At 43.5% G+C, this 26,771-nt stretch overlaps 1 protein-coding gene across 7 annotated transcripts in view; it reads right to left on the bottom strand.

The window, feature by feature from the left end:
- The window catches only part of USP33 (ubiquitin specific peptidase 33), an 82,527-nt gene that overhangs the window by 54,992 nt on the left and 764 nt on the right, over positions 1 to 26,771 (bottom strand). For 5 of the 7 annotated variants that reach the window (XR_005583916.1, XM_039485905.1, XM_039485908.1 and 2 more), the window contains exons 2-5: positions 20,896 to 21,027; positions 17,249 to 17,302; positions 14,150 to 14,212; positions 2,843 to 2,995 (exon numbers count right to left, since the gene is read on the bottom strand). Coding sequence is in view for 4 of the 7 variants with exons in the window: in XM_039485905.1 (XP_039341839.1) it covers positions 2,843 to 2,995; positions 14,150 to 14,212; positions 17,249 to 17,302; positions 20,896 to 20,976 (351 nt within the window). In the remaining 3 variants the exon portion in view is untranslated. Of the gene's footprint in view, positions 1 to 523; positions 637 to 2,842; positions 2,996 to 14,149; positions 14,213 to 17,248; positions 17,303 to 20,895; positions 21,028 to 26,771 lie in introns of those variants that run through there. The other 2 variants (XM_039485911.1, XM_039485910.1) reach the window with 2 other exon arrangements.

The following is a 26,771-nucleotide window of genomic DNA, read 5'->3' as shown; positions in this document are numbered from 1 at the left end:
ATGTTGTTAAAAGAATACATGGTATATTTTCTGGAATAATTTTCTTTAAATCAATTTCTTGTAATTTTGGGGTTTATTGTGCTATGTTCTCCCCCAGGAAAAAAAAAAAACATAAAATATGGTGCTTTTATTCACTTTACTCTTTACACACTTATTTGTTACTCTTGTATTTGAACTTCAGCTGTCATTTAACAAGTAGTTAGGCATATAAATAAATAGCATCTATCCATTAAAATAACTCATCTGTTGACTACAAGGAAATTCTGATGCAGCTTCTCAAGGAAAATGTGGTATGTCTAAATATTAATTATTTAGTGTTCCAATGTGCACAGCACTGTTCAAAAGGTCCTGTCTTGCAAAGGGCTGAGAACCACCAACTCTGACTGATTGCATATCCAGGTATGTGCTGGATATGCAAGTCAGTACCTTCTCCAAAGAAGGTATTTTCAATCTACCTTTAAAATATACAGAATAGTTTATTTTAATGGCATAGTTTTAGCTTGTACATGGAATCTTTAAATACCTGGGGGTTTTTTCTTGCTTTATTTGTCCCAATTCAGCTATTTCTTTTTCATTCACTGGAAGAGCTCATGAGGTTATACACGCAACTTGATGGCATTTCTCTGTAATGTGATTCCTTTAGAATGCAACATCTGATCAATTCCAAAATATTCTTGGCATCAATGGCCAGAACCCTAATAATTTTGGTGAAAATCAGAAAGGAGGAAAATGGGGGACACATGTAGCCCATGACATCTGCTAGCACAGCCAGAGCTTCAAGGACCTCTGCAATTATCTATAGATCAAACAACTCTTTGAGGGCACCCATTAACACCTTCCAGCCTAAGGCCTGGTCAACACGGGGGCGGGGGAGAGAGGAAATCGATCTAAGATATGCTACTTCAGCTACGAGAATAGCGTAGCTGAAGTCGATGTATCTTAGATCAACTTACCTCCCGTCCTCACGGTGCGGGATTGACGGTCGCAGCTCCCCCGTCGACTCCACTTCCGCCTCTCACCCTGGTGGAATTCTGGAGTTGACGGGGAGTGCATTCGGGGATCAATTTATCGCGTCTAGACGAGATGCGATAAATCAATCCCCAATAGATCGATCGCTATACGGCGGGTAGTGTGGACGTACCCTAAGAATACCTCATCTCCTCTCTACCCATTCCTTCCCATAGAGTTTAACATGTTGACACCATGAATGACTCATCTCCCAGACAAATAATGATGGCGGGGGACGGGGGGGATGAAGAGGAAAGGGGAAAATGGTGGTGTGCATATAGGCCCTGGCAGATGGGGGGGGGGAAATGAGCGGGGTGTGTGTGTGTGTGGTGGGGGGGGGGAAGTGATGGACGATGCACAATCCTGGTGAGGAGAAATTGTGGGGCCCTAGTATGAAGGAGGGAGCACAGATTGTCCCTGGCACGGAGGGGCGTGGGTGGCACACAGAACCCCTGGAATGAGAGTAGGAGGAAATGGGAGGTGCAAACAGATGCTGGCACGGATGGACAATAAGGGACCATGGTATGAGAGGAAGGGCAATGAGGGAGCACAAAGAACCACTGATGGTGAGGGGAGGGAAGATTGGGGGTGGCACATAGAGATGCTGGTATGAGGGAAGAATGGAGGACAGATCAAACCCCTGGCAGGGAGGGAGCTAGAGGGTGGCACACAGGTAGCTGCGGACGGGAGGAATGGGGAGATGCAAGGAGCCCTGGTGTGCACAATGAGCTCTGCCTAAACAAGCTACAAAGTGTGCTACCACCTAGATATTTTGCTCTTTCAGCTACAAATGTTAATTGTTATAAAGTATGTGTTAACAATGGTCAAGTTCCTCTACTATGTTATGATCATGTAATAAATGACAGTTTAGAAATATAAATTTCCGGTTTCATTTTCATTATAAAGTTTCCTAAATCCTGGCCATGTGTAAACGTGAAAAAGCTTAATTATCCTAACAGCACTACAAATAATATCAGCTTTTTGATGACTTAATTGTACCTTAATGTGTCTTTGATGACAGCATGCTTTCATGATTAAGTTATTCTGTTCACTTCTCTTTTAAAACATACATACACACACACACACACACACACACACACCTCCCACAGAGACCATTTACTTCTGTCCTCTGAGGAAGCATATATCATAGGTCAAGAGACCAAAATTACTACAACAACGGTGGATGTATTGCTCAATGGGAAAAAAAAATCTCCAATAAGAAAAAAATTACATACCTTGTTAGTAATTTATAACAATGCAAATCCAGTAAGTTTTACTGAGCTATACCAGAAATATAAGATCATGGAAATCCTCTTAAATGATTTTATATTAGTGGCTGAATGAATACAGACTGACAGTTGCCTGCATGTTTCTCTTGATAAACACAATACTTGTATCTCCATGTGAATTTGCACCTCTCTTTGGCTAGAGGCTCCATAAACAGACACCAAAACAACTTACTCTTCTGCCAGTAGCCAGTAATTATCTGAATATGACAATTAAAAACTTCTCACTAACCACAGGATGGGAAGCAAAGCTAAATGATTATTCCCGTCCTAAAAACTCAAATGTAATTTCATATTCTCTGGTTGATTAAAAAAATTAAATAAAATACACTCATAACATCATTCTTGGGAAATAAATAGAGTGATACACAGAAAGATTGAATGTAGATTGAGCATTAAGGTGCATTAGTCCTCAGTGACATAAAAAGGGAAGAGCACAATACAGAGAATCATATCATTTCCAACTCCAGATAAGACACAACTGGGAAATAAGACAAAGCACAACTAAAACAAGGTCTGTGTGTATTTCACTTGTTTAAAGAACATACCTGTACACTATTTCCTTGTGTTTGGTGAGACAGTCTGGCATTTGATAATAGAGAATGAGATTCCAATTTTCTATCCAAAAACACCTCTTTGCTACATGTATAACACCAGACACGCAGGGTGGTAAGGTTGACAGTTAGACAGTGCTTTGTATCCTAAAACAGAAGAAAAAAAAACCATTTTGGAACTTACATTAAACCTCAATGTGTCCAACCCAGAACTGTATTAATATGTGAAATCTTTCAAAAAAGACTAACATGTACAAGGTAAAAATGTTAAATTTAGCAGCAATTCAGCTTTTCCTGAAACCCAAGCTTTTAACTCGCAACACTTAGATTGAAGGGGTCCAAACCACATCACAAACACCATTCTGCTTTAACTATCAGTACAATTTGAAAAGAGAAGATCGCAGTGTGGTCCATAATCATCTTAAACTGTTACAATTCATTCCCCAAGAAAGTATCTGGGTATTGGTAGGGCCCTATAAAATTCATGGTCCATTTTGGTCAATTTCATGGCCAGATGATTTTAAAATTAGTCAATTTCAAATTTTCAGATGTTTACATCTGAAATTTCATGGTTTTGTAATAGTAGGGGTCCCAACCCAAAGGCAGTCAGGGTGGGAGGGTCATAAGGCTATTGCAGGGGGCGGGTTGTGGAGCAGCCCTGCAGGGGAAGAGGAAGTCTCATCCCTCCCCATCCCCAGCTGGGACTAGCAGCTGGAGCCCTGAACAGGGTAGGAGTCCCCAGCCCTGTGCAAGATTTCATGGGGAGGGCGGGGAAATCAGATTTCATGGTCTGTGATGTGTTTTTCACAGCCCTGAATTACCAATACTTAGGGCCCTACCAATGGGATAGAGTATTTTCACCTCTAGGTCAGTATTTAAAAATCTCCCCTGGAAATAGCAAATAATCAAGTCTTTGGCCCTTAAACAGCTGTCATATGGTAACGTAAAATGAGACATTTTAGCTCAGTTCCTAGAAAACTACAAACTTAATAAATAATAATAATAATAATAGGAGATATACCTATCTCCTAGAACTGGAAGGGACCTTGAAAGGTCATCGAGTCCAGCCCCCTGCCTTCACTAGCGGGACCAAGTACTGATTTTTGCCCTAGATTCCTAAGTGGCCCCCTGTTGCCCCCTGTCCCCTTTGCTCCACCAAGTCTCCGAGCCTCTTTTGACAGTTTGCCAGCTTCTCACACAAATCAACCCTGTGGATTCTTCCACATGGCCTATGTATATGATATGATATTCCCAAGCTCATCCTCAAAGCGGTACATTGTCATTTAAGTGTTGCTGAAAGACTCCTCATATGTTGCCTACAGTGACTCAAATGATACCATATATAAAAATTGTAAGCTTCTCATTACAGGAGTGTTTGGAAAGTGCACAACACATGCGGGTGCTATCATAAATAATATGAAACAGAAACAGCCTTGCTGTTGCACAGGGTTCAAAGACACTCTTTCCCACACACACACCCTCCGCACCTTCCTTCCCTCATATGGCCACTCCACCGAGTTCCTGCTCACAGCCTACTATGGTACCTTAATAGTACACAGAGCTTGGGGCAAAGTGCACTTCTTGTGCAAGCTGTTGTAAGCTACAGATAAAATTTTCTCTGTTAATACAACCTTGAACAATGCCAGTGTTTTTGACTTGCAGACTTTTGGATAACAAAGCTGCTAGAAACGGTGACATTTCCTACATGCATTTTCAGCAGAGTAACTGAAATAATTAAGTAGAACTTCCTTAATTATCAGGATAAACCTTCACCTGCAGCTTCAGCTATGTAGAAGCCTACAATAAACTGCCACAAACCTCTTTAGCAAGGGCTCAATATTATCTAAGTGGAGGAATTAAAAATAATTATTTCTAGCACAGCCAAATGCAAGAGAGAGAAAGCAAGGAAGCTAGTGAAAATGAGAGGGAGTGACAAACTGACATCAACCTTAATTGTTTCTCAAACTAGAAAGGCCACTTTAGGGATTTTTTACTCCACATATCAAGTAACAAAGATCAGAAATGGCTATCTAGAATACTAGAGGGATGGATTAAATGGGTAAAAAGAGCTCCAGTTAGATATGGGCTATTTTCCAGAAATTAAAGGAAACTGAACAAGAATGTGAGACCTTGTTAGAAATGACAGCAGATAAATCTATCTTTCCCTTTGTGCTACCTGAAAAAGGCAAACAATAATTTAGGGTGCAAGGAGGCAGCAATAAACTTCAGTACAATGCCAAAAGGTGCAAGAAATGCAAGGTACCACCCACTCCACAAATGCCCTACAAGTAGCTCACACAATATATCATTTTACTTAAAAGTTGTAAAACTGATCTTTAACGCTAGTCATTAGCACATCAGACTGTGATATAATCCTAATACAGTATCTCAGTGTCTAAATATTAGCTATATTACAATAACACACTAAGGCTAAATCCTGATTGATACGCTATCCTGCTGTGAACAGTAAAAAAGATCCATACCCCATATATAATTATTCTAATTAAAGATAAACTGCAAGAAGTAAAAATAGGAGAGAATACTGAAGGGTGGGAAAGGAGAAAGAGGATGAGGGTAAGAGTAAGTTTCTTCCTAAACAATACTGAAAGCAGTATACTTTTCTATATCTTTTGCTACAGAGCTTTTTGGGATACTGATCTATGGAATTTAGAAACTGGTGGTGTTAATGAAATCAAAGTTTTTAATCACTTGTGTACATCCATTCCCCAACATGTTGAAACACATTTATAAGCCACCTCCCAACCATTGTGCTATAAAGCAAAAAAATAAAGTATCACAAAAAGAAAACCTCTACCTGAAATTCAAACCAGTAAAAACATATGAGAAATTCAATACAAGGAGAAAGGGATGTTAAGGTATTACATATAGGGCAAATAATGATTAAAAAAAGTCCCAGAGGCCTTAGGCAAAAGTCTTAAGGTATTTAATAGAAGCATAAAGAAATTATCCAAAATGATTGTCAGGGGACACTGGATCCACATCCAAGGGGCCACAAAGCTACAATCACCTGCCAACTTGAGATGTGATTCCTATGTGGTAAAACTCATGGAGGAGCCCTTGAGTATAGCCAGGGTCTATGCCATTTATGATTTTAATAATCAATAGTGCCAGGTTAAAGTCAGCCTGATATTTGGTAGACAGCCAAGATCCACAACATGGGGCGGATGTAACATGAACACAGCTGCTCCAATCAATGAACAAACGTATTATATTCTGGCCTAGCTGCATGCAGCTGAGTTACCCTGCAAAGAGAAATCTCAGTAATTGAGACTTGTGGTCACAAGGGCATTGTACTGCCTGTCATGGTATACACACCAGACTCTGTTGTAATAACTGTAATGGGGATCCTTTGAAACTGCTAGAAAAAGAGACCCCTTGCTGTTCTCCTTAGTGCTCTAACCCGAGGCCTAATTACTAGCACAGTATTATCACCTGGGGCAACACCTTGGCCTAAGCCTTGGCCTGGATTCAGCAGTACTAGAACAAACTGCTGACTGACTAAACAATAGCAATGCATCTGTAATGGATTGTCATGGAATAAATAGGGTTCAAGCCTGAACAACAAAGCATTTTGCACCAAGTTAGACATATAGCCCACATATGTCCATAGAAAGGGCATGTTAAAAGTAACATTCCTAACCTGACTACCTCTGAACAGAAAAGAGGAAGAATGAAAATCTCACTAGGTTTAGAATTTCTGAACTGAAGTCTCACACTGATGCTAAAGCATCTACACTGTATTACGCAGACCCGAGTCAAACCAGCCTATCCCAGGCTTCCTAGTGCTCTCCGCAGCTGAAGGTGCTCTACTCCTCTGTTCATAGTGCACTATGGGAAAACTGTCCACACTGCACCTCACAGGAAGTTGTTGCAGCCCACCTACACATCCTGTTAGGCCATCTTTTAGACATATTGATAGCATTCTCTCACCTACCGAAGGCACCTGTTGGAGCTGTTTGTGACTCTCAGTATAGCCGCTGATGCCCCAATGTAAATCAGCGCTTCTGGAGCAGCGCAACAAGCACAGACTTGTGGGATCACATTGTCATGTGGACCTGGAATGACCACTAATGAGAAGCTCCACAAGAAGAAAGCTACATTTCTGGAGCTTTGTAAGCAGCTTGCCCCAACCTTCCAGTGTCATGACACATGCAAGAGGATGGCCACAGAAGCAGGTTGCTATATCCACCTGGCTACTCCAGACTGATACAAGTCCATTGCTAATCAGTTTAGCATGGGAAAGACAACTGTGGATAAAGTGGCAGTGGAGGTTCCTGTGGCAATCAGGTGTGTGATTTACCATAAGGCTGTAGGCTTAAACAATATCCCTGAATTACAGCTGGTTTTCAGAGAATGGGGCTTCCAAACTGTGCCAGAGCCATTGATGGGATTCATGTGCCCAGAGTTGCCCTCAAAAGCACATGAGTACATAAACCACAAAGGATACTACACTGTTGTTATGGACCGCAGAGGCCTATTTATGGATGTCAGCATGGGCTGTCCTGGAAGAGTCCATGATGCCAGGGTTTCCTGCCGATCAGGAATCTACCTTCATGGACAGGCTGGGAAACAATTCTCACCAGACAACGCTGGCATAAACGGAGTAACTCTCCCCACTCTTATTCTAGGGAGCCCCGCATACTACCTTTTGCCTTGGCCTATGAAACTGTATCCTGATCTCAGAGGCCCTGGCCAGAAGGTTTAATTACACTCTCAGTAAGTGTAGAATGGTGATTGAATGAGCCCTTTGGCAAACTGAAATCCTCCCGGGACCATTTATAGAACTGTTTAGATTCCAGTGTCATCAATGTTGCCTGCATTGTTGTAGCTTCCTGTGCCCTAAACAATCTTTGTAAAGCCAAAGGTGAGCCATTTCCTCCTGAACAGACCTATGACAGAAATGGATTGCTGAACCAGAACACTCAGCCAGACAGTGTGCCTCATCATTATCTGATGGAATGCAGTGATGGTAATAAACGTTCTTAATAAAATAAAAGCCTTTATTTGTGAACATGGCAGTATTACAAAAAAAATATATTAAAGCACTGTCAGGCAGGCCAGCTGTCATTACTCTATCAAAACAATAGCAATAAACCAACACCAGCTGTAAAACCAGTAATAAAACATAGTGCATAAAATAACCAGTGAACTGTGCAAATAGTGAAACTGGTGCCAAAAAGCAAATGTCCTACTTTTCCGTGTTCTCTGCCCCCACCGCCAGTTCTCCTTTCCTTTTCTTGCACTTTTGGCACTTGGTGCCACTGCACAGGGGCAGAGGCCTGCAGGGGGCTATATTTGCCCTCTTCAGTAGTGTGAAATCCCAGTTGCAGGAGTCACCCAACATAGAATTTTCCAAAACGTTTGCGGTCTGCAGCACATGGTATCATGGAGGGAACACAGGATGTCGTGCAGGAGCAGCAGGATTCTGTACTCTTGTGATCATCAGCACAAGCAGCCTCTCAATAGGTCTTTCTGTTGAGCTCTCTCTCCCTCAAGCAACGTTCCTGCTCCAAAAATCATATTGCCAGAGTCTCCTCATACACTACAATTCTGTCCTCATGCTCTTCAGCCTGTGCCTTTCCACTTGTCATGAATCCTTTTCCCTTTCATATTGCACCTGCTTGTTGGTCCTGTCTAGAATATCCCATAAGTTTATCACAGAAACTCTCACACCGGTCTGCGACAGTCTGAAATCTCAGGCTCCTGCTGCAATCTGGCTTTGCTGGCGAGGTACAAGGGCCTGCACAGGCTGAAGGACCTGCATGTCCAACAGTACATTATTGTCTCAGTATTTCAAAAATGGTTCAGTGCATCCGTAAAGTGCCTATAGAATCTCAAAGCCAAAAACTGACACTTCGATAATGCTGCTTCAGTATATTGTAAGAGGAATGCTTCGGTTCCCAGAAGCTCCATGGACACAACAGAGTTAGAGTGAAAAAGAGCACAAACAACGGTAAGATAAAATTTACAAATGTTATATGTTTAAAGCAATGGCACTCAACCTATTTACCATTGTGGGCCACATATGCAGCACTCTATGGCCTGGTCTACACTACACAGTTAGGTCAACGAAAGGCAGCTTAAGTTGACTTAATTATGTCAGTGTCTGCATTACAGCTATGTCCCACCAATGTATGTACCCTACGGCACTGACAAAATAACTCCACCTCCACGACAGGGATAAGGCTTATGTCAGTGTAGTTAAGGTGCTGCAGTGTCTGTGTAGACACTTACTTACATTGGCTGTTAGCTCTCTTGTCAAATGTCACTGCTCCAGGGGAGTCATGAAATTGACAAGAAAGCTGGGCAGCTAGAGCCCAACTGTCCCCCACTCCCTTGGAGAGCTGGGGCCAGGCCACAGAGCCTGGAAACCAAATAATTCTGGGGGACAACTAATGAGATAACTGGGCTGGGAGTGAGGTCAAAGGGTCAAACAAAGGGAACCAGATGGGGACACTGAGCAGAGAACCCCGGACAGCGCCTACTGCTCCTCGAAGGTGTCAAGGGAGCCAGTGGACGCCGCCCAGAGGAACTCTGCCCGGATGTGTGAACGGACAAAAGATTGGAAATAGGCCCCACAGCCACAGGAGACCCCATCGGCCAACCTCCTCTCCCTGGTTTTATGGATGGCCGTTTTAGCCAGGGCCAGGAGGCTTTGTGGGGCCACAGATAGGGAGTGCATAAACAAAAGGGTGAGGGGGAAAAGTGCAACCAAAATCTTAACAAAATATTTGTGAGGAGCTGGAATAGGGGCTGCAACTTGGCGCACTCTAAGTAAACGTGCACCATGGTCTCCCTCATGAACAGAAGGGGCAGGTGTCTGGGACGGGGGTAAACTGTGTCAAGTACACACTCATGCTCACGGCCCCATGAAGGAGTTGCCAACCGATATCCCCGGCGGGCCTCAGGACCAGGGCAGAGTATAGGCTGGCCCACCAGGGCTCCTCACCCTCTAGAGGTGGCAGGAGGTACCGTCACTTTGTGTCAGGGCGGGACACGAGGGTGAGGAAGTGAAAGGTGTGGAGCAGGAGCGTGTATAGATGTTTCCTTGGCGCGGTCTGGAAACAAACCGGCTGCAAGTCGTGCAGCCGGCTTATGGTGAAAGGGCGGGGGGGCCGGTTAGGTCCACAGGGCAGGGGCCCGATGAAAAGGTCTGGAGGGCCTGGGGTGGAGGGTGGGTGGGGCGTGTCCTCTCGCAGGACTCGGTCGAGGTAGGCCCGAGCAGCAGGCAGCAAAGCGGCTCTCACCTCCTGAAGTATGCACTGGGGAGTACGAGGCCTGGAGAGCCCCATGCGCTGAGCGAACATCAGGGGATCCAGCCAGTCTCCCCGGTCGTAGTCCAGGAGGTCTCTGACTCTGGTGACTTCTGCCAGGACCAACCTCTGGCGCACCGAGGGGGACTCCTGTAGCAGGGGCTCTGCAAGGAGATCTGCTCCCTTGGTGGCCGCCACGGATGTGGTCACAGAGAACAGCTTCCAGGTCCAGAGGAGGTCCTGGTAGAAGACCAGCAGCCCGGAGAGGTCTAACGGAAGACCTCTCAGATGGAGATAAACGAGCTGCCGGTCGTATCGGAGCCCTCGGAAGCGGCGCAGGAAGTCCACGCCGGACTACCTGCACCATAAAGGAGCCTCTGCAGGGCCTGGAGGCGGAATACATGGACCTGAGTGTGTAGACACTTCAGGCCCTGTCCTCCTTCCTCCAGGGGCAAGTGGAGGACCCCTGCAGAGACCCAGTGCAGTCCTGGCCAAAAGAATTCCAGAATCACCGTCTGGAGGTGGGCCAGGAAGCCCGGGGCCAGGACCAGGGTGTTGAGTCAGTACCAGAGCATGGACAGGACTAGTTGATTGGGCACCAGTGCCCTCCCTCAAGGGGAGAGGCTCCGGAGTAGTCCTGTCCATTTCTGGAGCCGCTCCGTCACCCTGCCCATTAAACAGTACCAGTTTTCCGGCGGAGACGGATGCGTGGCAGAAAGGTAAACGCCGAGATAGAGCAGCGGACCCACGCTCCACCAGATGGCCTGAAGCACAGGTGGGAGGGAGCTCGCCTGCCACCTGTCCCCGACCTCCAGGCCAGAGCTTGTGACCCAGTTGACCCGGGCGGAGGAGGCTGCCGAGTAGATGGCCTGGCAAGCCTCCACCTGCGCCAAGTCGCCCAGGTCCTGGACAACAAGGAGCACGTCGGCGGCGCACGCCGACAGGACCACGTGTGGAGCTGGGAGCAAGAGGCATGAGGAGCTGAGAGTGAGAAGACATATTGCTGGAAGACTGAGGAGTAACAAGCATTATCAGTCACCAGGAGAAAGGTCCTGTGGTGAGGATAAAGAAGGTGTTGGGAGGAGGCCATGGGGAAGTAGCCCAGGGAGTTGTAGCTGTCACACAGCTGTACCAGGAGGCACTCTAAACAGCTGCAGTCCACGGGGCCCTGGGCTAGAACCTGGAGTAGAGGGCGGGCCTGGGTTCCCCCCAAAACTCTCAACTCCTGATTAGACACAGGAGGAATTGACCTGGACTGTGGCTTCTACTAGAGGGGAAGGTCTCTGGGCTCTTTCCTGACCCACATGGTGAATCACTGAGGCGAGCAAATCCGCCAATAAGCGCAGGACCCACGAAGGTAGAGGAGGAACTTTGTCACAACAAGTATCAAATAAAAATGAAAGTGTGAATGCTTGTTTAACTGCTGTTTGTGCTTCCTGGTCTCCATTTTGAATTCCACGTGATGGTGGTGGTAGTGGGTTGATATCAAGGCACTGGCATGCATTTCACCATTAGTGGACGCATGCTGCTACCCAGAGCTAGTAATATATTTTGCTTTGGGGCATAAAGGAATGGGAGAGATTTCTGGTTTAACAACAAACAGCAGCAGCAAACATGGGGCGAGAAACTTACCAGGCTCTGGGGCTACTTCTGCTGGTTCTGCGGCAGACTGCTCCTCCTGAGGGTCATCAAACTGCCCCTCTGAGTATAGACTCAGGACATGCTACAGCTGCTGTGGTGGCAAAGCCTCCTCAGGAACTAGTGTGAGCACCAGAGTTATTTGGCTAGCCTGTTCCAGCTCCCCTCTGATTCAGGGTTCAGAAGGTCGCCATCCCGACTGATGGTGACACACTGTTGGCTCCACACTCAGCACAGTACCCAGCACCCTGTCAAACTCCTTCTAAAAGAGGTAGGATGATGGAATGTTCCCAAAGGTGTGGCTCGCATCCCTTGCTTTACAATAGTTGCTCTTGAGCTGCTTAATCCACTCCTGTCACTGGTCCAGTCAATCCCCAACTCTGCCAGCTTTTTCGCTCTTTCTTGATATGCACAGACATTTCTAGCACTCTTACTGAACTTGATTGTTTTGGTCACCTCACACCAGGGATTTACCAAATCTGGCTGATCTCATGACCAGGTTGCAGCGTGCATGGTTAAGGACTTCTAGGCAATGGCCACTGCAAATGCACAAGAAGGTTCACTCTGTTCAAGATGGTTTGTGTAAAGTGGGGCAGTGTGTCCATATGCACAGAGCATCCCATCTAACTATGCCGTACCTATCCCATATTTGAAGGCACAGTCTCCATGACCAGGTTCTAAGCTTGGTAGGAGATGCACTGAAGCAGTACATCAATATGTATATTATACAAATGCACTTTATTATATGATTTACATTTTCCAAATGTTCAGATATTCTCTAAGAGCTTCCAAAGTTATACTGCAATATACTGGAGGTCAGGAAGAGAAGGCTGCACAGTAAAGTGAATGGCCCTACATGAAAGTATATTTTCTCCAAAGATTCAAAGACTTACACAATCTTTCCAAAGATCTTTCTGCTGTAGATTCAAGTCATGAGAGAAAAACATCCACAGAGGGTACATATATAATCCAACACAAAAATCTGTGGCACCAAGTCTCAGAGCCCAGGTCAGTTAACTCAGGCTTATGGGGCTTTGACTCCAGGGCTGAAAATTGCAGTGTAGACATCTGGCCTGGAGCCTGGACTCTGAAATCACCCCCACTGGGTCCCAGAGCCTGGACTCCTGCCCAAACTCAAACATCTACTCTGTAATTTTATAGCCCTGTGAACAAATGTCAGCTAGCCCAGGCCAGCTGCAGCCATGCCGCGGGTCTTTTACTGCAGTGCAGACAGACAATTAACCCAAGCATCATACCTAGGAAGAAATAATCTATTTGTTAAAAAAAAAAAGACATTGCTGTTTATATAATAAAGTCTGAGAAGAGTAAAAGACAAAAAAAAACTTAGTAACGCCTCCAAACACAAGTCAGATGGCAGAGTGCTACTAGGAGTTGCAGGAATTATGAACAAGGGTCTGTGAGCTAAGCTGCACATTAGACCTGAATTATGTAGCAGGAATCCTGGACTACGCAATAATGATTTTTCCACCGCTTCCTCACATTAGTACAAACTCTTCATTATTGATTTCAACATTAAATTCAATGTATTTTATGAAAATTTGTATATTACAAGCACAAAGATGCTTTCCAGAAATTGTCAAGGAGAAGCAGGATGTTGCACCAGGGAGACAAAATTCCTCCTCCATTGTTACACCTTGACAGTAATTAACTGTTCCACTGCACCCAGACCTACTGCCTGCCTCTACATCCAACAGTGATAAAGAATTTTGTTAAAATGATCAGCAATGAAATAGTTAATCTAAAAGAGCATAATTAAACTGCAGTGTTAACTCCCAAGTGAGATGCATGAGGCATTTTATGTTGGGGAGCACAATTATGCAGTACGTTTAAATAGATGAATAATTATGTAGCTGCATAATCATATTTTTTTTTTTTTTTTTTTAATTAGAGATATACCAATCTCCTAGAACTGGAAGAGACCTTGAAAGGTCATCAAGTCCAGCCCCCTGCCTTCACTAGCAGGACCAATTTTTGCCCCAGATCCTTAAGTGGCCCCCTCAAGGATTGAACTCACAACCCTGGGTTTAGCAGGCCAATGCTCAAACCACTGAGCTATCCCTCCCCCCTATTATAAACACACGGGCCCCCAAATGAATTAGACATGATCCCCAAGGGCAAGAAGGCATTATTAACAAGAAAAGCTTCAACTCACGAAAAACTACCTGACTGCACTGGTCAAAAACAAGAAGAATAGTCTAACTCCTTCCTCCACCTCCTCCCCTAAGGAGTCGGGGGAAAAAAGCTGCTGTCCTAGAATAAAGGGCTTTTACCATTTGATGGAGAGATCCTAGATGACAAAAACTAGAATGAAACCATATATATATATACACACACACATATACATACACACACACACACACACACCTACCTGAGAATGTATGGTACTGTGATCTACATGGGATTCACCGCAGCCAACATACGAACATCTATTCTGTCAAACAAAAATAAGAGAAATAATTATGGTGCAGTATACGCTGTTAATTCTTTTTAGTGAGTTGTCAAAACATACCTACAGAACAAAGTGATAAGGCTTCCAAATGCATTTTTAATTGACGCTATTGCATATTTGCAGGATTCTGAAAAGAGCAAGGTATCATGCAAGGTAAGGACTGCAATAAATAATATAGTAAAGCAATGAGAATGCTGCAAGATTTTCCTCTGAACTTCCTTGATTTTGAGGGTGGGGTTAGACAATGTTTTTGATGTATGCCTTCTTCAGCCATTTTAACTTGATCTTTTTCTTATTTAAAAAACAAAGTGTCCAAGATATTCTGAAATTCCTGGAAATGTAAACATGCCATCTCAATTGTGTGTGTATTATTTGCGATCTTTAATTCAGAGTTTGCCTCTAATCTGTCAAAATTGTTAATATTCAATGTCATTAATTTGAACATCTGGGCACATTTATATGCACATCAAGGCTACTGACCATCTGAATATTTTATAACCTACAGATTTATTACCCTTGAAGGCTAATAGCCATCAGCATTCCATCTTTAAGTATGTGCCATATTTGAGTTACAAAATGCCAAGTCTATTTATAATTCAATAATTCTATTATTACAGTTCTGATCTAACATGTATTTGCTGAGCTGGTATGCAAACCTGAAGCTGTCAGTATGACACTAACCTCAAGACATGGCTATTAGTCCCCAGTTCCATGAGCACCAAACACAAGCACTTAAGTAATTTGTACATACTGTTTGTGTACATTAACATATATACACAGATGCTGCTCATACAAAGCGTTGGTACTTAAACGTCAATTGCATTAACTGCTTTCTAAAACTTTAATAGCACGCATTTATAGAAGATAATAAGTACTGGTTAAGCAATGAGGCATAATGAAGTTTCTATCATGCTGGGATCTCACCACGTGCTGGGTGTTTGGGTAAGGACAAACGGGAAGGCAAGGTGCCAAATCATCCAAGAAGAGGAGATATCACACCATGACACCTCCTTTGAAGTGTCTTATTGTGACTAAAATATCACTCTGTGGAAATACTGGTAGGAAATTAAAATAAATTATTCAATAAATGTCCAAGTGTTCCAGATTAAAGCGGATATAAATTCAAAACAGACAAAAAATGATTTTTGTTTAGCAAATGCCTGGTATTCTCTCTTTTCCCCCCTCTTTTGGTTTTGTGACTTTTCCACCTGATATTCCGATCCTTCCCACTCCTTCCACTTTGGTTTTCCCTGCTAAAAGTTTTTTTAGATGTAATTTGGTAGCTTAAAAAAATAGCTTAATGAGAAATTGTATAATACTTCAGCTAACATTATCTCTTTTTGAGAGAAAGAACAGAAAAATCTGTTATTTTTCTTGCAACCAGGATTCTCTTGAAGAGGAGGGGGGGTGGAAAGCAATTTTAGAAATATATACAAACTGCTCCCTGTCACGTTTCAGCCCAGATTTGAGTGTTGACAAGAGATATGCATCTGAGCTGAGGAGTTGAAAAACCCTGCTCAGGCAGATCTGCAGCACCTGGAGGGACATTTTACAGCTGATTCAGCTGCACTTCCCCTCTTGTATCACAGAGATGCACCTTAATCAGATGCAACATTCTCTCCATTCATTTTTTAAAAACATCTGGAAGCCCCCCTTCATGCCAAAAGCTGGGAGGGTGACGCAGCAATATATCTTAATGCTGGAGGTAAGGTGGTTAAGTTATTTTAAGAGGGAGAGGGAAAAGAGGTAAGTAGGTAAGGACAAAGCCTGAAGAAAGAATACTCTTTAAATGTTTGTATAGGATTTTTAAATGTTTGAATAAATGTTTTTTACTTGTTTTGCTTGGTGATAATGAAGTGACACTAGGTCAGGGATTCTCAACAAATTTTTTGGTGGCTTAAAATACTTAATTAACTTTAGGAAAAACAAATAAATATGCACATATAAATGTCCATATCATTGTAATTTATGTAGGATTTTTTTTCCAGACTCAATAATAAAAATAATTAACAGCTGTGTCTATTCTTTACTGGGCCTAACAGAATAGAAACACAAATAAGGTGCTTAGTATGTTCTTGTCTTGATTTTTTTTTGTTTTTAAAAAGATGTGCTAGTTACTAAGTTTGCTGTGAAAAGTGATATTAACAAACATACAAATATCACTTTTCACAGCAGACTTACTCAGCCCCAGCAAGCTTTGAGACAAATTAAGCCTTGGAGGTGGATATGGAGGTATCGGGGGCCAAGAGCACTGGAGGGGGGAGTGATCTTGCGGCCACAGCTTGCCACCGTATGGCCTGGGAATGAAGCCTGAAACCCAATGGCTGGAGACTTCCATCCACCGCCCAAGGGCTGAAGCCTGACCCCACCAGCCCTGGGAAGGTGGGGAACTCACTAGCTGCTTGTGCCTCCAGCTCTTGTATCTCCAGAGGTGGGCAGGCCCAACCACTGCTGGCTTTTCCCTCACCCCACCACCACCCAGGAGGTTGTGGCCACAAGAAAAGTCCCTGTTGGCCACATGCGGACACAGTGGCTGCATTTGAGAAACACTGCACCAGATAATGTTGTGCTCTGACAAGTCAATATTTACTGTAAATACCAATAGTATTTCCACTCTTTGTAAAGCAACTCAAGAAATGTAATTTGTTGTGATGCATTAAGACCTTCCCAGGACTTCTGACCAGGTAGAACATAGGATTTCCTAAAGCTATTTTATAATTTACCTCACTGACAAATAACCCTGGAAAGGCCAGTGAACAGACAGCAAAATTTCATTTTTAAACTCATGATCATTTTCAGTTACAAAATGTAAGTGTGCCTGAATCTTGGTTACAAAGCACACCACTTAGAGGCTAAAAGCATATATGGTAAGCTTTGATATAAAATAATGGTTCTAGTTAAATTTTAAGACCCTCAGAATAGCTGTTTGTGCAGGAATTGCTGCAAACCTTTAAATACAGCTTCACTAGAGGAGTATCGAGATCTATCACACAAATCCCCTGCAGTAGATCAGCTTACCTCTAAGCATGCCCAAAGGTTTGGTCCTCTAACTTTGCAGTCCTGACAAGTGCCCTGTTAATAAAATATAAATCAGGAATTATTTTACTAATCCAGTTTCCAGGGATTGGTTCTTAGTCCAATGCTATTTAACATTTTTATCACATGACCTGGAAGAAAACAAAGTCATCATCATTGATAAAAGTTTGCAAATGACACAAACATTGGGGGAATGTAAATAATGCAGAGGATGTGTCACTGACGCAGCGCAATCTGGATAGCTTGGTAAACTGGGTGAAAACAATGAGTTTTAGTATGGTTAAATGTAAATGTATACCTCTAGGAACAAAGAATGTAGGCCATACTTACAGGATAGGGGACTCTACCTTGGGAAGCAGTGACTTTTGAAAAAGATTTAAGGGTCATGTTGGATAATCAGCTGAATATGAGCTCCCAGTGGGATACTGTAGCCAAAAGAGCTAATGAGATCCTGAATGCATGAACAGGGGACTCTAGAGTAGCAGTAAAGAGGGTTTTTTACCTCTGTATTTGGCACTGGTGTGACCACTGCTGGAGTACTGTGTCCAGCCAGTTCTGGTGAACACAATTTAAGAAGAATGTTGATAAACTGGAGAGGGTTCAGAGAAGACCCAGGAAAATGATTAACTAAAGCAATGGTTCTCAGCCTTTCCAAACAACTATACCCCTTTCAGGAGTCTGATTTGTCTTGCGTACACCAAGTTTCACCTCATTTAAAAACTACTTGCTTACAAAATCAGACATAAAAACACAAGAGTGTCACAGCACACTATTACCGAAAAATTGATTACTTTCTCATTTTTACCATATAATTATAAAATCAACTGGAATATAAATATTGAGGTTACATTTCAGTGCGATACTTGAGCCTGGTTTTTCACTTGTGAGTTTTGTCGGAAGCTGGAGCCCTGGGCAGTGGGTGGGGCTCATGCTCAAGCCCTGCTGCCCAGAGCTGAAGCACTGTAACTTAGCTTTACAGGGCCCCCTGTGGCACGCGGTTCCAGGCAATGGCCCTGCTTGCCACCCCTAGTATCAGCACTGCACTTGCAATCTCCCTGCATCCATCCTGAGACCCGCCCTGAGGGTCACAACCATCAAGTTGAAAAACACTGATCTAGACTGAGTACCCCCTGGAAAACCTGTGCATACCCCCAGGGGTATGTGTACCCCTAGTTGAGAACCAGTGAACTGAAGGATTAGAAAATATGCCTTATGACTGAGCTTAACAAAGAAAAGGTTACAGAGTGACTTGATTACAGTCTATATCAGAGGTGGGCAAACTACGGCACGCAGGCCACATGCAGCCCACGGGACCATCCTGCGCGGCCCTTGAGCTCCCGGCAGGGGAAGCTAGCCCCTGGCCCCTCCCCTGCTGCCCCTCCTGCCCCACAGTTATGCCATCGCTGCCGCACGGGCAGCGTGGCTTGCGCCTGCCCACCTCCCAGGCTTTCCAATAAGCCAGTCCTGCTGCTCTGAGCAGCATGGTAAGGAGGCAAGGAGGTTGGATGAAGGGCAGGAGGTCCCGGGGAGCAGCAGGAGACAGCGAGCAGTTGAATGGGGCAGATGTTCTGGTGGGACAGTCAGGGGATAGGGGCCGGGGGGTCCTGGGAGGAGGTGGTCGGGGACAAGGAGCGGGGGTGGTGGTGGTGGGGGTGGTTGGATGGGTCGGGAGTTCTAATACAGGCAGTCGGGGGCGGGAGCAAATAGGGGACGGGGGCCAGGCTGTTTGGGGAGGCACAGACTTCCCTACCTGGCCCTCCATACAGTTTTGCAACCCCACTGTGGCCCTCGGGCCAAAAAGTTTGCCCACCCCTGGTCTATATGTACCTTCACGAGGAACAAATATTTAATAATGGGTTCTTCAGTCTAGCAGAGAAAGGTCTAACATGATCCAATGGCTGGAAGTTCAAGCTAGACAAATTCAAACTGGAAATGAGGTGTACATTTTTAACAGTGTGAGTAATGAACCATTGGAAAAATTTAATAAGATCATGGTGGATTCTCCATCATTGACAATTTTTAAATCAAGATTGGATGTTTTTCTAAAAGACCTGCTCTAGGAATTATTTTGGGGAAGTTCTGTGGTCTGTGTTGGACAGGACGTCAGACTTGATCACAATGGTTTTCATAGATTTCAAGGGAAGAAGGGACCATTGTGGTAGCATGGCCCAAAAAACAAGAATCCAATGCAAAACAACACAAAGTAACTGATACTGCAAATGAAGACTTTAAATACTCAATAGCTTATCACCAGATGAATTTACAATTTTTGTAATCTAGTCTTAGTTTAAAATCAAGAATTTTGTTGATGCCATTCAGTTTTTGTTCCACTTCTATCACCTTATTAGAACGCTCCAAAACTCTCTAAATTTCTTAAATGTTCTATAATAGAAGGGAATAGACATAAAGAGAAAAGCCTGCTATACAGCACGATGTGATATTTTACTTGTTATTTGGGGCTTAAAAAGTAAACAGTGTAAAGTTTAAGTACATATATCATCCCATTTTAAGCTTTCACGGTCACACTGACAGACACCAGTTATCATTTTAAAACGAACTATTCTGAGGCTTGTCTTTCCTTTAATACAGAAACACGAAATTTTTAAATCGCAAAATAAACAACATACAAAAATACGTAGTAGCACAGGAGTGCCATATTTCTGAACAGAGAAACAAGAACCCAACTGTTGCATTTTCAGTTTAAGAAAATATACATAAAGCAGAAGAAGTTGGAGTCTTTCTCCACCTCAGAGCCACTATAGTTATGAATTATTAAAAGTTTCAGCTGCCATATTTAATGAGGTTGGGGGGAGGGATAGCTCAGTTGTCTGAGCATTGGCCTGCTAAACCCAGGATTGTGAGTTCAATCCTTGAGGGGGCCACTTAGGGATCTGGAGCAAAAATCAGTACTTGGTCCTGCTAGTGAAGGCAGCAGGCTGGACTCAATGACCTTTCAGGGTACCTTCCAGCTCTATGAGATAGATAGGTATAGGAAGCAAAGGTTAGATACAGCAGAGGTTCTCAAACTGTGGTCCTTGGACCAAGAAGCATGTGGTGGTCCAGTGAGAGTTGGCTGGTCACAGGATGCTAGCTTCTTCTCTTTATTTTCTCTGATAATAGCATTAAAAGTCAGCTAAAATACAATCATTTTTTTCTTTATGTTACTTTTCCACCTTAGTGACTGTAGTTGCTACAGGGACGTTACCTGATTGCAAATGAAAAGGGAAGCACTCTGTACAATCACAAATAGGAGCCAGCCCACAAAAATCTGTCTTAAAATATAGTCCATACTATGAAAGAGGTAGAGAACCCTTGAGACAGGCTAGCTGGAACTGCTGGTATATAATTATTCATCTTTAAATGTAATGTATGAAATAACTAGTTTTACTGCTTCATCAGCTCCATTCTTCTTGTTTCTTTTGTTTAACAGTAGAACTCAGATCATGTACACTGCAATTTACAGTGTAAATTGTAAGATTTTAACCTAAATATTTTGTCTATGATAACATTTACCATTTAATGTGTTGCACAAACAGTAATTTTGTCGAGCCATTAGCAACAAGCCTTGCAGCTAAAATACACAACTAGTTTTACTCCAGCAGGGAGCCAACTAAAGAACTGAAACTCACATGAGATTTCTGTATCAATTCTTCCTTTGTTATTTCGCCAATGGATTCCAAGTGTGGGCAATCACTGCTGAGAGCTGACATTTTAATAACAGTAGTTTTCTAGCTCCTGTAGCATTTAAGATGAGGCAATATCTACAAGACAGGAATAAAAAAAATTAAGTATAACCTGAAGAAATTTTATTCTTGTAAGCAGTAATATGAGACATTTGACAGAGCTGCTGTATACATTTATAACCTTATAATATAAACCCAGGACAATCCCATTATCTGTTCAGTTAAATAAAAGTACATTTAGAAAATGCACACACTGCATTTTAAAATGAATGCAAGTAACCGTTTATTGAAAGTAACAGAATCTAGTAAATAAAATTAAATATAGCTAAACCTGCTAAATTGCAAGCCTGCACTAAAATGCATGTTTGTATTTGCAACTTACTGAGACATAGACCTCTGAAATCCTGCTACCATGCAAGCAACAAGGGCAATGTAGGTGAAGTCATGTTCCCCCACACTGAACAATGAGGGAGAACCTAATCACTAGGGCCCTAGCAAATTAATGAAATTGACCATGGTAATGGGATTTTAAAAATTGTAAGTTTCATGATTTCAGTTATTTAAATCTGAAATTTCATAGTGTTGTAACTGTAGGGATCCGGACCCAAAAAGGAGTTGGAGGGTGGTTACAAGGCATTGTAGGGGGGTTGTGATACTACTACCCTTACTTCTGCACTGCTGCTGGCAGTGGCACTGCCTTCAGAGCTGGGCAGTTGGAGAGTGGCAGACTGGGAACCCAGCTCTGAAGGTAGAGCCACACTGCCAGCAGTAGCTCAGAAGTCAGGATGGCATGGTATGGTACTGCCACCCTTACTTCTGTGCTGCTGCCTGCAGAGCTGGGTGCTCAGTCAGCAGCCACCACTTCCTGGCCACCCAGCTCTGAAGGCAGCACAGCAGTAAGGATGGCAATAGTGCAACCCCTCTAAAATAATCTTGCAACTCCCTTTTGGGTCAGGACTCCCAGTTTGAGAAACTCTCGTCTCCCCTGTGAAATCTGTATAATATACGGTAAAAGCACACAAAACCCACAGATTTCACGGGAAAAAACCAGATTTCATAGTCCATGACTCCCTTGTTGAAGGAGAAAGAAGCGGATACAGGGAACTTTATCCTGGTTTCATTTATTTACAGTGACATATACTCCTGAGCAGGCACATTAGATGTCAAAAGGAAAACATCACATGTAGTACAGAACTCTTTCCTTCAGTTCTTTTGCCAGACTTCCACTTTCTCTGATGCAAGGCTGGTTTAATGCCAAATATATAAAAAAAATTTGTTAGAAGCATATCTGAAGTAAATTGGTCTGAAGTAAATTGGATGAAATTCAGTAAGGACAAATGCATGGTACTCCACTTAAGAAGGAACAATCAGATGCACACATACAAAATGGGAAATGACTGCCTAGGAAGGAGTATTGTGGAAAGGGATCTGGGGGTCATAGTGAACCACAAGCTAAATATGAGTAAACAGTGTAACGCTGTTGCAAAAAAAGCAAACATGATTTTGGGATGTATTAGCAGGAGTGTTGTAAGCGAGACACGAGAAGAAATTCTTCTGCTCTACTCCACGTTGATTAGGTCTCAACTGGAGTATTGTGTCCAGTTCTGGGCACCGCATTTCAGGAAGGATGTGGACAAATTGGAGAAAGTCCAGAGAAGAGCAACAAAAATGGCCTATAAAACATGACCTATGAGAGAAGACTGAAAAAAATTCGGTTTGTTGAGTCTGGAAAAGAGAAGACTGAGAGGGGACATAACAGTTTTCAAGTATGTAAAAGGCTGTTACGATGAGAAGGGAGAAAAATTGTTCTTAATCTCTGAGGATAGGACTAGAAGCAATGGGCTTAAATTGCAGCAAGGGAGGTTTAGGTTGGACATTAGGAAAAACTTCCTGTCAGGGTGGTTAAGCCCTGGAATAAATTGCGTAGAGCAGTTGTGGAATCTCCATCATTGGAGATTTTTAAGAGCAGGTTAGCCAAACAACTGTCAGGAATGGTCTAGATAATTAGTCCTTCCACAAGTGCAGGGGACTGGACTAGATGATCCCTTGAGATCCCTTCCAGTTCTATGATTCTATGAACCGCAGCAGAGTTAGGAACAGAACCCAAATCTCCTCATTCCTAGTTCACTGTCCTACCCACTGGACCATAATGCATCTCAAGAGGCTACTGTTCACTTGGAAAAACCTTCTAGTTAATGTGCTCCTACTTCCCTCTGTTGTCTTCCCAAAAGCTTCTATCAGGATGTTCATTCTATCAAGCATTGGTCTCTATGGCTATTAGCCAATATGCTCAGGGGAACAATCCCACTCTACAATGTCCCTAAACCTCCAACTGCCAGAAGCTGGGACTGGATGACAGAGGATGGATCACTCATAATTACTCTATCCTGTTCATTCCCTCTGAAGCACCTGGCACTGGACACTTTCAAAAGATAGGACACTGGATTAGATGGACCACAGCACTGATCCAGTATGGACATTCTTATGTTCTTGTATATTGTACCATACGGTCATTGAACCAGTCATGCCTTTGCTTTTCAAGATATAGACCTGTTACTTATTTAGCACATTTTCATTTACCATGTAAGTGACCATGTATAGCACCATGCACAATTGTGGTCCTATAGAAGTAAGGTATTGACACTGTTAGGCTCATCTTAAAAATCAAAGTATGTTATATAATACTCTTTCATAAGTGTTCTACTGAGCAGATTTGACAATTAGAGCAATGTGAATGGCATCTTAAATCATCATGTTAGGCAGCCTCTTTCTCCATTTACTACTTATAATTCCACAGCACCAGACTTGCATAGTGCTTAACACTGAAGAACTACCTCATCCATAAAGGTCCTATCATTGAAAAGGGTCCCCAACCCCTCAAACACTGAGATAGACGATTCAGATAGCACCAAAAGTATCCGACAGGCTCATGCACAGAACCTGAAGCTTAGACCCCATTTCCACTTAGTTTTAAATAGCATCATGATATACTAAAACAAAATCATAAAAAAGTATTTAATGTAAGCCATTGCTTTCATCTTCCCCACTTAACTATAGAAATTCTATAGTGCAGGGATCGGCAACCTTTCAGAAGTGGTGTGCCGAGTCTTCATTTATTCACTCTAATTTAAGGTTTTGCGTGCCAATAATACATTTTAAAATTTTTTTAGAAGGTCTCTTTCTATAAGTCTATAATATATAAATTAAACTATAGTTGTATGTAAAGGAAATAAGGTTTCAGAATGTTTAAGGCACTTCATTTAAAATTAAATTAAAATGCAGATCCCCCTGGACTGGTGGCCAAGACCCGGTCAGTGTGAGTGCCACTGAAAATCAGCTCGTGTGCCGCCTTCGGCACCCGTGCCATAGGTTTCCTACCCCTGCTATAGTGTATTGGAATGAATACATAAATACACACATCCCACTTCCTTCATTATGCTGAGGTCCTTAAAATATACAGCTATTTTACCAGGTGATTTCATAGGACTTTTTCCTGATCGCTAATCAATATACACTATATACCAGGGGTCTCAAACATGCGGCCCGCGGAGCTCTTCCCTGCGGCCCGCAGAGCTCCCCAGGGCCGCCCAGAGGGGGGGGCAAAGGGGGCAATTTGCCCCGGGCCCCGCAGGGGCCCCCAAGAGAAAAGCGGAGGCTCCCGCCTCCGCCCCTCTCCTGGAGCCTCGGTGCATAGAGCGCCGAGTCTCCGTCCGAGCGCCTGAGCCCCGCCCCGATCCGAGCCGCGTGGGGAGGGGGCGGGGCTGGGAGCTCTGGGCGGCGCGCGGCGCGCGGCGTGGAGCCCCCAGCCCCGCCCCCTCACCACGCGGCTCTGAGCGGGATGAAGCTCGGGACGAAGCTCAGGCCTCGCCGGAGACGCGCTCGGGTAAGGGGGGGAAGCAGGAGCCGCCGGGCCGGGCGTGGGGAAGGGACGCGAGACCCGCCGGGCCGGGCCCGGGGGGTGGGGGAGGGAAGCGAGACCCGCCGGGCCGGGCCGGGGAAGCGAGACCCGCCGGGCCGGGCTGGGCCGGGGGTGGGGAAGGGAAGCGGGACTGGCCGGGGCCGGGGTGGGAAGCGGGACCGGCAGGGGTGGGGAAAAGAGGGACCCGCCGCCGCCGAAGCGCAGCCCGGTCTTCCGCGGTGGGGGGCCCCTTCTGTTCCGGGACCCGCCGCCTAAGTGCCCCGCCGCCAAGCCACCAAACAGCTGTTGGTGGCGCTTAGCACTTTCCAGGAGGGAGGGGGGAGGAGCGGGGAGCCGCGTGCTTAGGGCAGGGGCGGGGCCTCATGGAAGGGGTGGATTGGGGGTGGGGGCAGGGGCAGCAAGGGGGCGTGTCAGTGATGCGGCCCTCGGGCCAATGCACTAGTCCTCATGCGGCCCTCGGGGTCATTTGAGTTTGAGACCCCTGCTATATACAATGAACAGATCCAAATAAGTTTTGTAGGATTCTGAAAGAATTCATGTTCATCAAGATTAAACATACAGAAATAAAATTATGAGGAAACAAAGTCTTAGTCTGGGCACAAATAGAAAAATAATGCAGTTTATGTTAAGACTGTTTATTAAAAATACAGCAGTCAGAAAAGTTAATCAATAAAGACAGTGATTGCCTTATGGTATTACATGCCAGTCATGGAAATATAATTATCTTATGTAGGTAATTAAAAAAAAAGTTGACCACTAATAAGAGTTAAAATGATTTTAAAAAACAAAAACAAAACAAAAAAAACCACACACCCAAAGACCATCACTTTGAAGTTTGGGAAGAAATAAATGTGAATCAGATTTGACTCTAATCCTGCAGCTAGCTCCATGATGGCATAAGGGTTTGCCTGCACAGATCAAGTTTTAGGATCAGGGTCTTTGTTTGCACCTGTGTTTACGTCAATAGCCACACATTCAAGTGCACTTATTTAATTTTTTTTCCAATAAAAGAAATATGGCTACAGTGCAACATTATACCTGCAGATTTAAATACATAAAAGTCAAGAAATTCAGTTATGGGTCTTTCAGCAACTGTTATGCCACCACTTGTACATTAACAAAATAAATAACTGTATTCAATTCATAGTATTGCAAAGTATGTGTCCAAATAAGTTTCAGATTTCTTTATGTATTCAAATAATTTGTAGATTTTTCTATCAAATAGCTTTGTGTATATGTGCACACAAAATTATCTAGTCCTTTCAAAAATCCTGCTACAATAGGCCTTCAACTCCTTCAGCAGTAATTTCCTCATGTTGACTATGAATTGCACAAATAATAGCTTTTCACATTTGTTTTGAGCATCTTTGTTCCTGCATTGAGAGATGTGACAAAAGGAACATTGCTTTTATTTTCACTTTATCCTTTAGTTTACCAATTGACTAAAGATGCTTTACATTCTTCTTCCCAGTAGTAATCTCCATCAATACATCTATTCTATCCTTACAACATCAACAACACTTTATCAGCCCAGACACAAAATGTACTTTTCCACACTTATTATAAAACACTGCCATATTGTTGTCAACTGCCATAGCATGTTCAGTGATAACACTGAGAAGAACAGAAGAAAATACTGGCCATGCTCTGAGATGCAAAACTCACCCTAGGCAAGTAGTATTTTTACAGGCAAACCATTTTCATTACCCTTTGTTCTTGTAATTCCTGTGCTCTCTCAATAAAAGGAAACTCAACATAAAACCACACTGAAAATGAGAGTATGCTCTTTAGGTCTAAGGTCATTTGTTTACATTTTCCATCCTATTCTGATACATCCAAACAACTCATTTACTTTTTTTTTTAATTAAAAATGCCACTAACAGCACACCCCAATTCGATGAGG

This window comes from Mauremys reevesii, linkage group 8 (genome assembly GCF_016161935.1).
Source record: "Mauremys reevesii isolate NIE-2019 linkage group 8, ASM1616193v1, whole genome shotgun sequence".
Taxonomy (NCBI): Eukaryota; Metazoa; Chordata; order Testudines; family Geoemydidae; genus Mauremys; species Mauremys reevesii.
Note: the sequence above shows the minus strand (reverse complement) of the source record. Positions and strands in the feature narration are given on the sequence as shown.